The 13,923-nt window shown below is 42.2% G+C and overlaps 1 protein-coding gene across 2 annotated transcripts in view; it reads right to left on the bottom strand.

Moving 5' to 3' along the window:
• Positions 1–13,923, bottom strand: part of EPS8L2 (EPS8 signaling adaptor L2) — a 111,743-nt gene that overhangs the window by 28,617 nt on the left and 69,203 nt on the right. Inside the window, exons 2-4 of one of the 2 annotated variants that reach the window (XM_069965600.1) lie at positions 6,196–6,250; positions 4,093–4,130; positions 2,736–2,800 (exon numbers count right to left, since the gene is read on the bottom strand). In XM_069965600.1, coding sequence (XP_069821701.1) covers positions 2,736–2,800; positions 4,093–4,130; positions 6,196–6,239 — 147 coding nt within the window. In that variant the 5' untranslated portion in view covers positions 6,240–6,250. Of the gene's footprint in view, positions 1–2,735; positions 2,801–2,920; positions 3,082–4,092; positions 4,131–6,195; positions 6,251–13,923 lie in introns of those variants that run through there. The other variant, XM_069965601.1, reaches the window with a different exon arrangement.

Below are 13,923 nucleotides of genomic sequence, written 5' to 3'. Positions count from 1 at the left end.
CACGGAGCGGGCAGACAGAGGTAATCATTGCGGATGGTTCGGGTTCGTACGAACCCCGTCCGAATCAGGTTCGGATGATCCCTACTTGAAAGCCATCAAATGATCAATAAGAGAAACAAATTGCTAATCTCAGGGAGACCAGCCAAACGATAACACTGCTGGCTGCTAGTGAAAGCGCTCCCGGAGGGATATCTGGCTAGTCCTGTGTTTCGAGACAGTACATTGGTGCAGAAATAATCTCTCCGTTATAGGATTAGGATTATTTAATCCAGAAAAACACAGATGTTGCAGTTAAGTTGATTTATTATACAACATCATGACCCTCCTAAGTAGTCCACAAACTGGAGACAGAGATGTCAATGTCCACAGGAGTTGCCACCAAAAGGGACTGTTGACTCACGACCTGCCCTTCTGTACTGTTATGGGCCTATTACAGGGAGAGATGTACACAGGGCAATATCGGCCTGTTTATGTGACCTTTGCTTTGTGTACTAGGACCCTTAGTGGAGGTCTGCTCTACATCTCTATGGATCCTTGGTGCCACTACTATTCCCAGATCCCAACCTCTATCGGCTGAAAGAGTGCACCATGTATGCCACAATATACTCTTGGCAAGTGTTGAAGTAGGACAATAAGCCAATAGTATCACACACAGTTCTAGGCCAAAAACTTTATTTTGGGGTACTGTTTCCTTTCAGGTACCACCCAATTTTGGTCATAGCAGGAGAAGGAGTTTCACCCTGAGATTGTCCTTTTTACCCACTCACTGTGTATGGTTTGTAGGACTGACACTGTAGTTGAATCCAGGACAGCTAGCCAATCCGTTCACTGTTCAGTCCATCCATGTTGCTTCTCAATTCATCTGCCTAATATTCCCTGCTTATTGTCCCTACCTACACAGCCATGCCTTGGTGCAAATGAAGCCTGCATAGACTCATACTGATGTCAGACTCCTTCAAACTGACAACCAGAAAACCATCTCAGCAAGCGGCCTACTGAACATTAACACAAAAGAAAGAAGATGGGAAGACATGGCTTATTTCTGCTTTATAAGTAAGATTTTGTAATGGGCGACTGATGATGGCACACTTATTAAGGCTTATATAAATGGATTGAGGCTTTATAAGTAAAAATAAATAAAAATCAATGGAGGATTGATCTAAAGAGCTCCACCAAACCAGCAAACCATTTATACCTCTAAAGAAAGGCTCTGATGTACACTGACACATACTGACCCAGTTGATGACGATAGAACACTTTCTGGCAAATGTGGGATCCTATGGTATGTTCTACATCTTAGAGCAAACGGTGTGAATATATCTTGGTAAATAGTAATCCAGTTCTTTGTCACTTATAGTATCCAGATTCAGATAACTTCTACATTTTAATGCGAATTTCCTCCTGAACCAGTTCATCGTGCTCATGTTTGTCATTTATAAAACCCAATCCAAATGAAAACCCAGACCCGAGTCCAGGCAGGATGTCATAAAAGTAAGAGAAATAGTGTGGAATTGCAGGTAAGTGGCTACAAGACTTAGATGTGACAGTTGTGCAAACACGGAAGTGCCCATCATTACCCCTGGTACATTTACACAATACAGCTTAGTTTTAGAATAAGAGCTGAGGAGCAAGGAAATCTGGGGTTTATTGATTAAGGCTAATAAACTGGTGGAGCAAATAGCCGCTTATGATTTATTGCTAAGGAGGTTGATGGCCGGGTTGTTAGGAAATGGCCTTGTATTGACTCTTGATAAGCGTCGCTCTGTATGTACAAGTCCTCTGCCATCCTTCTGTCACTCTATCCGTGATTCTTCCCTCCTCCTTGCTCCTCCTTACTAAGGTCTTCTCCACTCATTACCTTTGGACAATGCAGTAGCATTGAAAGGAGTGGCTTTCTATTGCAGAAATCAACCTTTGAGCTGGACACGCTTTTCTTTGACAGGAGGATATGGAAAGCACACCTTGTTTTGCAGAGCTGCCTAATGTCACCTGCGTACTATCCGGCATTTAGCTACCTGCATTTCAGCTTTCATTCCCTATTATTAGAACTGTCCTAAATAAACAGAGACTGAAATTATCTATGACCAACTTATGGCAACTACAACATGCTAACTTTATCTATGCACAGGTTATACAACATTACCTACTGTACATTCTACTGTGTAATCTAACTATGCTAGAAGATCCATAGGGTTATCAGCCAGCCTCATTTGAACCCGGTGCCACTCCGTGTCTGGAAAAGCTGGATACAGTCCTAGGAAGCTTCTCCCAGTTTCCCAGGACTGGATCTATCTACTATAGAAAAAGCAGCACAACCCAAACAGATTAGAAGTGCACTAAAAGATTTTACATTTGCTGGAATAAACTTCTGTTCACATTGAATCTTTTGAGTGCAATGATAAATCCTTTTCTATCTATCTATGCAAATCCAATGCAAAATACCAGGTTCTTGTTATACAATAGGAATAGAATGCAACATATGAAGTTAACAAAGTCTGTGTAACATACCATTACTGTTTAAAGTAACACAACTAATCTACTGATACAATATCAGATCTCTAGACACTTGTAGAACAACTAAGCACGTATATGCAGCGGTCATACTGGTATCTCCTGCTACATAGCAGGTTGTTTACCTCCACACCCTATAGCCCCCACCCTGGCACAGAATCCACAGTGCCTTATGGTGAACCGTGCCTGATTCTCTATTTGCTATATAGGATCCACACACTCACCTCCACGTTGTACTGAGATGTTTCGTGCATGATGACATTTGAGTTGGAATATTTTTTCCTCTGTTCTGTAAGGTAAAGCATAGAATTAGAATGATAGAATAACTATATTATAGAATCCTATTACATACATTGTACAGTTTAAAGGTCAGTCAGAACACTTCCAAGACACATAGCTTTAGACTTACCGAAGACCGGCGAGTGTCCCCATGGTGCATTTTGAAACTGATTCATTGATCAAAAAATTCTACAGACGATATGGGGATATGGCTATTATATCTGGAACTGTATACCGCACTTCCAAACAGGGTCAGCTGTTCTCTCTACTAGGTTCCTTCCAGGAAGCTGCATCCCGATCATGTCTGAACACACCTACTGCTACCAATCGACCCTCCTTGGTGTAGTTTAACCCCAGATTACTGGCTACACCCTCTTGGGTTCCTGACAGGCTCCGACTAACCACTTTGCTGCAATACCTTTAACTTTATGATGTTTTTATGGTTGTTTGACACATGTTTATGATGCCTCTTACCAGGTGAGACCAGTATGGTCATTTTATATAGTGAGAGGATTCATCTGGCTGTGAATGGAGGCTGATTATTCAGTCTAGTTGATATTACCTCTGATTATATATGTGGTGCCGCATATTCACCCGACTCCTGGCATCTCACCCAGCTGATTGTGGCCGAGCAGAAATGAATCCGTGGCTTCCCCAGAAGGTGAAGGGGATTTGCAGTTTCAGGCCATGTTCACACAATGTAATTTAAGTTTTAATCACAGCCGTTGTCGCCGATTTGCAACACGTCAGTTTCATTGAATAGCTGCCGCAGAGAACCTGTCAGTGCACACAATGGAGCATGCATGCTCCGGCCGCACGCTCCATTGTGTGCAGTGGGAAATTCGGAAGCGGGCGCATCTGAATTTGGCCGAAGTGAAGATCATCTGGCTAGTACTGCATTACCATCCGGGATACTCTTCAGTAACACCGGCAGTTCTGTGATCTGGCCGGGTCACAGAACAGCTGGTGTTATACATTGTGTGCACAAGTGCTCAAGGTGCACCGTTACTAGGTCGATATTTTGGAGGATATGGCAGGACAGTATCTGGATGTGGACACACAGGATGCTTGTATTATTAAAACTTGCTCGTTAACCAGGTTACAATTTTTTTTAAACCGTTAACTTGTCTTACAAAACACTTGTACACCATGTTACTTGCGAACCGAGGTGCCACTGTATGTTTATACATGATACATAATATATACAAGAGATATAAGAATTTGGGTGTACAGGTATATGAAACCTAATATCATATACAAATGTACGATATTCTTTATATCTATGTAGAATACTGAACTTACCAAATATTTCTTTTGCACTCATTTTGCTTGGTCCTCCACTGAAAAACAAAAATAATAAAGATTACATTCCCTAATATATTTGGCTTCTTGTACTCATTTTTTCTTTCCTGGTAAAAGTACAGGAATATCTGTTTACTAATTGATGCATATATAGTGCATAGTATATTACAGTATTTTTTTTAATTATTGAGTTGACTGTGCTGGGACAAGGCCACACATTGGGTCCTTTTGTGTATCTGTTTTTGCAATCCAAACACACACAATGGATTTAAGAAAAACTGCATGACGTTTTCTAAATTCACATTTGCAGATGCATAATGGTTGCAACATTTAGTCTCATCTGTATGTAACAATCTAGCAATTTTCAGAAGTATACATTCTCCCAATAGTAATTGACAGTGGCAAAAGAAAAATGTATGTTACCGTTTCCTGACTCTTAAGCCTGAGATAAATGATGAAATTAATGTACAGTAACCAAAGATAAGGGGTTGTCAAACTCTGGGACAGCAAGCTGATATAATGACCAGTGGGTATGGACCCATTGTGCCACGTAATCAGCTTGGCTTTGGTCCACTCCTGAAGACACTGTCTATGGGGTACATTGATCCAATGGGCCTTTGGCGTACACCACGGTGAAGGCACAGATTTTTGCGCAAACCAACTAGTTTGTGCAAAAATAGGTGCCTTTTCCTGGGTGTAAGCCTTTCTCACCTGGCGAGGTGGATAGGGGGCATGGCCTTCCGCGCCTGATTTATCATAATTTACAACTGAAAACTGGTGTAAATCATGGCAGAAATATACACCTGCTCTGAAGCAGGTTTAGATTTCTGCGCCCACCGTGCTACAGGGCCCACTGGACTTACTAAGACGCATTTCGCCTGAAGATGTGAATGGGGACAAGCTTTACATGTATGCCCGTCCTGATAAATGTTCCCCTATGTGTTCCTCTGTTTTTCACTCTTTAACCTCTATACAGGGGTCTGGTCTTCACTACAGGGGACCACCAGAAGGCTACCTCTAGAAGTGGTCCTTGTGATGTTTGGCCTTTTCAGGTCAAGAGAGACACTGGTGCAAAGTATCAAGGAGTCAGGCAAGAGGTGTGTCTGGGTGCTGGTCAAGGTCTGTACTGGCACAGTTTAATCACAGTCAATGGTGGGGCAACAGGTCAGGTCAGAGAGCACAAGTTCAGAAGTCAAGTTTAAGCTGAGGTCAAGTATACAGGTCAGGTCAGGTATTGGCTGGGGTCATTTACAATAACAGCACAGAATACACAGGGATAGCTTTGTAGGAAATAGCCTCTAGAAAATTTTAAGTAACCACAACTTTCCCACGATATAGCCAAGTAGTGTCACATCCAGTGCAAAGCATCATCATTGTACCTTGTAGCAATGTGCAGCTTGAAGAGGCAGTTCTATGCCTCTGGAGTGGGGGTTCAGGTGGAGCTCCTGGTCCATATGCTCCAATACAGTCCAAGAGCTGATGAGCAGGAATCCACCTGGTGGAGCTCTATTAAAGGGGTTATCCAGCGCTACAAAAACATGGCCACTTTTCCCCCTACTGTTGTCTCCAGTTAATGTGTGGTTTGTAATTAAGCTCCATTTACTTCAATGGAACTGAGTTTCAAAACCCCACCCAAACTGGAGACAACAGTAGGGGGAAAGTGGCCATGTTTTTATAGTGCTGGATAACCCCTTTAAAGACTCCAGAGCTTTGCAGGTGATGGCTCCCAGTGTGGAAGAACACAGGCAGTGGTAGGCCTGTGGGAGCGGCAGCTAAGAAGTCTTGGTGAGACCAGTGGAACTGGGAATGTTGAGCATTTGGCTCAGAAGCAACAACCACGGAAGCTGTATTGTGTAGCCAGCGGCTAGACGGCCTAGGATTTATTTTGTGTATCTGCACGGGGTTGTCTTTAGTTTTTTTTGCTTTGGATGGAAAAATAAAGCTGACTGCGGCCAGGTTGAAACATACAGCACAGTGTGGACTGCAGTGTGGACTTTTTGTTGTGCCAGTGATCCTTTACCTGGCATATGGTGATCCCAGCAAGTGAGTAACCCCCAAAGGGTCACAACCTACATAGTATAATGTATAGTGTTGAAGCCTTACTTGGAGGATCCATGCTTGCTCCCAGTAGATCCTGACTGACTCATCGCTGCATCAGCTAAAAAGAAAAAAGAAGATGTATTATTTCTCTCATACTGACATTTTTTATTTCTTTTTCAGTTGCTCAAAATCTATCAAATTGTCTAATACACTCATATCACTGTTCTCAAACACAATCTGTTCTGGAAAGCAGTTCCAGAACCAAGAAGTTTGAGAACCAAGCAGAGTTTTCCTATAGACAATAATGTAAATCTGTTTTTTAGGTTTTTACACTCAATGGGTCAGGCGTTGAGAGCCTGGTCCTCAGAGTGTAAGCAGTTAAGTGGTGATGAAATAGCATCACCACTTACCTTCTCTGGAAATACAGTAGGTAGCACTGCATTGCCTATTTTATACCTCATAACCCTATAGTCGAGGATTGCAAAAGTGACCAAAACATAGAAATGTCACTTCTCAACTCCTTCTCAACCAGTCATTATTTGAGGATTTTCTATACAGAGAATGTTCATGGTGCTGATTCAATGGCCATAATTATATCTAATACTAAGCAACTCCTGAAATCTTGACCTGCAGCAGAGCCTTAAAGGAGAAGTCTGGCATGTCAGTTTTCTACTGCGCCGCTAGGGATCCCGTCCGGAGTTTATACCATACTCCGGCCGGGATCCCTTCAGCCTGCAGCACTACGTAAGTTCCGTGAAAATCACAGTCGTTGAAACAACCGCCGTGATTTCCACGGAACTTACATAGTGTGAACATAGCCCAATAGTGTATACACATATTATTTTTAGTAATAACTACAAAAAAATGCATTCACAAATACAGCACCACACCTGGCAATGCTGAGCTGCAATACCACATACCAACTGACGACAACTGAGGGGCATTGTTTCTAGAAATTAGCAGCTATGTTTTTCCAACCCATTTACAGAATAGTTCCAGGCCGTATAATCTATTATCTGTTGCTAGGTGAAAAATCTGTTTCTGAACCTGTTCAGCAGGAGGCCTACAATCTGACCACATACAAAGCTGAACAAACAGCAAAGATCATACAAAATAAACCAGAAAATGGTGTGAGTTCAACTGCTAAAGAGGGTATGGGTGACTGCTGAGGTTAACCAATAGGTGAAGTGCTGTGGAATCTGTGTGCGCTATACAAATTAACAATTAAAATAAATATCCTTCATATACCCCTGAAAGTAAAGAAAAAGACTAAAAGAGTACACTAGCGGTCCTAAGGACTAGACACTTGTCATATATTTATTGAGAAAAGAAACTATATCCATTCTCAATGAATACTGTATATCTCTTTTGATATGACAAGTGTCTAGCCTTAAGGACCAATGGTGTATTCTTTAAAGATCATAGAAAATCCTTTATAGAGCAGACAGGTAAGGAACAATGACATGGGATGGTAGAGACACCAGCCAAATACATAGAATGAATTCACTCATTTACATAAAATATATTTACAGAGGAAGCATTTGTGCAACAATCCAGTCATAGATAGTATAAATGTACAGGTCGCTATATAAAACAGTTATGTGTATAGGCTTATATAGGTTTTTTGAATCCTTGTGTCATTCACCAGCCCCCATCCCAAGGTGTGCATTATTGATAACAAAGTGCGCCTAGTGCATCTAGTTTATTGGGATTGTTCCGTTAACTTTTTTAATATGCGTAAAATGATTGATTGGGGATTGGGTAGCTGCATACAGCAGAGGATGAATGTTCTAATACTTATGTAATGATGTACGCTTGGATGAGCAGAACTTTCAGCTTTAAAGGGAACCTGTCACCATAAAAATAATACCTAAGCTAGGTCAGGTCGCTTGCCATAACACACACAGACAGTGAGGGGCCAGGGAGGAGTCGGGGGATGTGGGGGCAGGTATCTGGGGGGGGGGGGGGGCTTTAGATTGGCGTTCTGCTGCTGCCACTCCTATTACATGGAGTGACCACCTGCAGACCATTGCTATCATTCTAGTTTTTTTCAGCATGTTGAAAGACAAGGATCAGCCAGCATCGTGCAATATGTCCCCTCCTTGGTTGAACTCAATGGAAAAGTGTCTTTTTTAACCTTACTATGTAACTATGTTTTTTATACACTGTATAATAAAGGGCACTGTTCACATTCCATGCATACCATCAGGAAAACTGAAGGAGGTCATGGCATGATACTTGATAATAAGGCAGGCAATAACTTTGAACACTGTTTATAGCCAGTCATAAATGTCACAGATTTTTGTGATGATGATGACAAAATCTATGGCAGCCGATATAAAAAAAAATATAGAAATAGGAAATAGGTCTTCAAATATATTTCATATAGCTTCTATATCACTACATATCACTACAATTATGGGGCAGGTTGTTAGCGTGATCCTTTTTTCCCCACTATGAAGCCCCATTCACATTACCTTTCCTTGCTATGTTGAATGTATATGTTAGCTAGGTTTGCCACACTTTTGAGTCACATACAGAACTAGTATATAGTTGGGAAATAGACTAAATGTAGTCACAATTAGATGCAGTTTGGTCCATTAAAGTCAATGGGCCCACAAGCAACATGTTGCAGTATACATTGGCAAACCTTTTTGTGGGTTGTTGACATATACCTGTGGTGTGAATCATCATGTAAGTAGGGCATTATGGACATGTCAAGATGATATCAAATATTATTATATAGGTAACATTACTGCAGAGCCAAGTCTTGGTATTAAATGTGGATGTTTCAAGCCTTATCTACGAGTATCTACAACCCCACCCATGACCACCAGTGCTTCTCACCCAGGCTACACCCCTCATGTCAGATTATGAGAAAAATGTACTCAAGACAGCAAAGCTAACAACCTGATCCACAACAAAAAAGCCTTAGGAAGGCTATGCTCCCACAATGTAAAAATAAGGGCAAATAACCAACACTTTTTACCTTGTTTTTACATTGTAGGAACATGTGTATTTCAGTTTCACATATGCTTTGAACTGTGTAAACCACATGGACCATTGCAGCTTTTCTCACACTTTATCTACTGATAATATATGAAATCCAAACCCATAGGTAACAAGGAAGGTGTAACTAAAGAATAAGGGGGAGATTTATCAAACATGGTGTAAAGTGAAACTGGCTCAGTTGCCCCTAGCAACCAATCAGATTCCACCTTTCATTTTCCAAAGAGTCTGTAAGGAATGAAAGGTGGAATCTGATTGGTTGCTAGGAGCAATGGAGCCAGTTTCACTTTACACCATGTTTGATAAATCTCCCCCCTTTAAGTTTAAGTTTCCATTCTTTTCAATCACCATCGCAGTGGATTGACAAGTTTTCTTTCTGAGTTTTTAACTCTTGATATAGAAAGTAAAAGAAAAAAGAAAGTTTTATAGAAAAATTGTCTTCACTGCATGATAGGAAATCTTCTCAGGAAGTAATACTCAATTCTAACTAGTGGAGATGCTCAATATCATATTTAAAAGAAAGCTAAACCTAGAAAACTAATGGTACAAATATACAAGCTATAAACTTGTCCACACTGTCAGGCCATGTTGACACGCTGTAAGATAATAGCCGCCATTTGAATTTAAAATTACACCCATTGTTTTTATTCTTCAATGATTTCCATTGAAGTCTATGGAAACAACAGTCGTAAGTTCACACACTGAATAAAAATACGGCCGCTGTTTGCATTAAATGATATTCCTGTCAATAATTTGTGGCTGTTATTGTGTAAACAGCGGACATTATTTTAAGTTTTTTCACTGTTCTTTGTATTAAAATCAATGGACCTTTTCATTAAAAACACACCCAAAAGGGTCATCTTTGAACTAGAACAATGTTCCAACAGCCGTTATTGCAATGACAGCTTTTGGAACATGGTAAATCATGGCCGAGTTTGGTACTCAAAACAGTGGTCCGTAGAACCACATATTAGACCCTGCCCAAAACACTAGAAAAGACCCTTGTCTACACCAACTGTGTACATAGACCACAGATCAGAAACCCCATGATATACAGATGGCAGATCAGACTACCCTTCCTGTATATACACCTGACTGGACTCTGCTGGCACTGTTCTTATACTCACACAGATGGCATTGGTAATGTGGTAGTTTAGTTGTTGTAGGGTGAACTGTACTATTGTGGCCATAGGAAAATGTATATAAATGTATAATGTATATGTTTCTTTCCGTATTCCCTAGAGCAAGATATTAAGGTGTACTTCCGACATGCCACATGTCGCTCTGTGTCTATGACACCTGGACGGTCCTGTAGACTTAGTGTCCTATTCCACGGGCCGAGGAGGGCCTGATCAACGGTGTAAACGAGCGGCGATCTGCTAGATCGCCGCTCGTTTACTGGGCCTATTCCACGGCCCGATGATCGTTGAGTGAGGGCTGCAAGAACATTGTTACCGATGTCCTTGCAGCCCTTGCAGCATCATACATTACCTGCAGGTCTTCTCCTCCGCGCTGTCTTCATCCCTGGGTCCCGCGCGCACTATCTTCAGAATGGCCGGTCAGCTGACAGGCCACACTCAGCCAATCACAGGCCGCGGCGGTCCCGGCCTGTGATTGGCTGAGCGCTCCGTCAGCTGGCCGGCCATTCAGAGAGCGCGGGACCCGGGGATGAAGACAGCGCGGAGAAGAAGCCTTGACAGGTAATGTATGATGATGCTGCTGTCAAATTGTCGGTCGCTTGCCGCGCACCGCTATTCAACCGTAGCGATGCGCGGTGGGGGAACGATGATTTTAGGTCTGGCCCTAAATGAAGGATCAGCCGATGACACGATCATCGGCTGATCGTTCTCTCTATTTCACCGAACGATAATCGGCCGAATCGGGCCAAATGGGGCCGATCCGGACGATTATCGTTACTGTGGAATAGGGCCCTTACACTGAGTCTGTCCATGTCACAAAAAACAGAGCTTGAAGAGAATGTATGCAGCACATATGTCTTCTAACTCATTCTTTTGATTGTTCAGGGTCTTTTGTTCTGTTCTGAATAATATTTAAAACTAATAAAACAATGGGAAACAGCTGAGTATGTGATATTATAAGTTTCTGTACAGTATAGCAAGCATCATGTGGAGTATAATGTATAAGAAGTGCATAAACCTGAAAACACAGCAGCAGTTTGTAGATACATGATGGAACTACACATTACCATAATGCAGTAGTGTAGTACAACAGGCTGGAATAGAGAAGCAGGGCTGCTGTCAGAGGTCTGTGTGGTCACATGACAGCAATGGGGAAGGGGTGTGTGTTTAGCATGGACCAATCAGGAAGTGAGAATCACAGAGCTGTGCAGGAGGACAGTGAGAATAACTTTTCTATTCAACAGTGTGAATGGCTGAGTGTAAGTGCAGGCAAATTATAGCAGCAGTGTGTATAGATGAGTGTCAGTGCAGGCACATTATAGCAGGAATGCAGAGGGTGGGAAACACAAGGGCTGACAGAGACTGCAGGAAGCCTGAAGGAATAAGCAGGACATATGTGGGCACATATAGGGGTTACAGCTATGAAGAGATTACCTCCACAGACCTGTCCCCTGATGCAAGCCCAAGCCTGAAGTGGAACTGCCATGATTTGGAAGGTGAGGGAGACTTCCTGGGTCAGAGTACTGTGCTGTAGACCTGTGCTATGCAGACCATGCCCCTCCCCCACTTGCGCTCCCACCCAGTACAGGAAGCTCTTAAACCAAAGCAATGCTCTTAATCCAAGTGACAATTTTGAAAAACTGTGAGCTCTTCTTGCAAAACGCTCTCAATCCAAGTTACTTTTAAACCAAAGTAAACCACTGTATTTAAACGCCTGCACGATCGATGCTGTGCAGGAACGGTGGTGGAGGAGCGAGGAGGGAAAATATACAATTATCTTTGAAAGAATACTCCAGGTATGAGGGGTGCCTGGGTGATTTGTTGGCTCATTGCTAGTCAAGGAGATCACTCTTTTTTTTAAAGTCTGAAGGAAGGGTAGTATGTAAGTGTGACAATGGCAGAGTGGTAGAATGTATATATAATGTATCTACAACATTGTTGGCAGTGGAAAAGATATACGCAAAGCCTGTCAGTGCTCCTGAAGCTTCCAACAAGCTGGATAATATGGGTCTGATACTTAGAGTACAAAGTTCTGGCCTGGCCCATACTACAACATAGTAAATAAGTCATTATGCCTTGCAGTGTTCCCTTCTTGTTATCTGCTCACACAGCTGTGATAAGTCATGATTTTTATGGGCATAGTCAATTTGTGATTTATTTGGTTTTATTTATAGAACCTCAATCATCCTTATTTACCAAGGTTGTGCAATGAGAGTACATTGTACTCTTATGTTACGTATTATAGGAAATATTTCCAGCTATGCAAAGCTTTCAATGGAGAAGTGGCTCTACCACATGTGCTATGGAAATGCTACAGTTTGAATTTCCCTTCATGTTCCCACCATGAAAATCACAGGGAATTTAAGAAGGTGGAGTTACAGTTGTGTAGAAGGGCCCTACCTGGTGTATTAATGTGAGCAAGTTATTATGGAAGAGGATTGGGTCTACAAAGAAAATATACAGTAGATTCACATATATAGATTAGGCAAAGGAAGAGGTGGAGAAGTATTTGTATACATGTGCATGTAGTCTAGATGATGACAGCCAGGGCTCCATAGCCTCTATAGTTAAATTACAGTAGGAAGGCCAGCCTCTAAATTAGAGTAGGAAGGGCAGCTCTGGAGCACAAACTGCTGCCCTGAGAAGTGATACACTGTACAAAATTATAAATCAGGATTATTCCTTAACTGGTACCCTAGGTTTGCTATGCCTCTGTGTTCACAAACCTCGCCCTCCTGCTCCTTGAAAATCAAAAAGGACGTAGCTTACAGGGCTGAAACCTCCACAAATCCTGTGTAGTTCTTCAGCCTAGCAACGCAAGCATGCTGACCGCCTAATGCAATGCAACTGCCTGTAGCTCTCACCACACTGGGTTAAATGAGGGTTTGGCTGTGTACAAAATAAGTGGAAGCGTGTAATTTGCAAACATTGAGTTGTAGTGGGCTTGGGGCACTGCTGAACCTAGGCCCCGCCTCTTTGACACTTGGACACAAAATAACATTTTGTTTTTAAGGACTAACAACATGGTACCATAGCTTAAAGCGACTTTGTACCCACAATCTGACCCCCCAAACCACTTGTATCTTCGGATAGCTGCTTTTAATCTAAGATCTGTCCTGGGGTCCGTTCGGCAAGTGATGCAGTTATTATCCTAAAAAAATTCTTTTAAATTTGAAGCCTGTGCCAAATAGGGTTATCTGTGCCCTAACTTTGCACCACCCCTCCGTCCCTCCTCCACACCCTCTTCAGCATTAGAAATGCCACTGAAACATTTTTTCCATGCTGAACGTTGCACAGGTCCTTAACAATCCAGCCCATGTGCCAGGCTGCCACAGGTGGGGAATAGGAGGCAATCTGCCTGGAGCATTCCTAATGATGAAGAAGGTGAGGAGGAGGGACAGAGAGGTTGTGCAAAGTTAGGGCACAGATACTCCCGTTTGGCACGGGGCTTCAAGTTTAAAAGTTGCTTTTTAGGACAATAAATGCATCACCTGCTGAACGGACCCCAGGACAGATCTTGGATTAAAAGCAGCTATCCGAAGGTACAAGTGGTTGGGGGGGTCAGATTGTGAGTACAGTTTCATATTGATTTTATGGGTGACAGAATAAGGTTTTTATTAAACAGGATGATCAGAAATCTGTG

The sequence above is a fragment of the Dendropsophus ebraccatus genome, chromosome 4, assembly GCF_027789765.1.
Source record: "Dendropsophus ebraccatus isolate aDenEbr1 chromosome 4, aDenEbr1.pat, whole genome shotgun sequence".
NCBI classification, from domain to species: Eukaryota; Metazoa; Chordata; class Amphibia; order Anura; family Hylidae; genus Dendropsophus; species Dendropsophus ebraccatus.
This window is presented reverse-complemented; position numbering and strand designations above follow the sequence as displayed.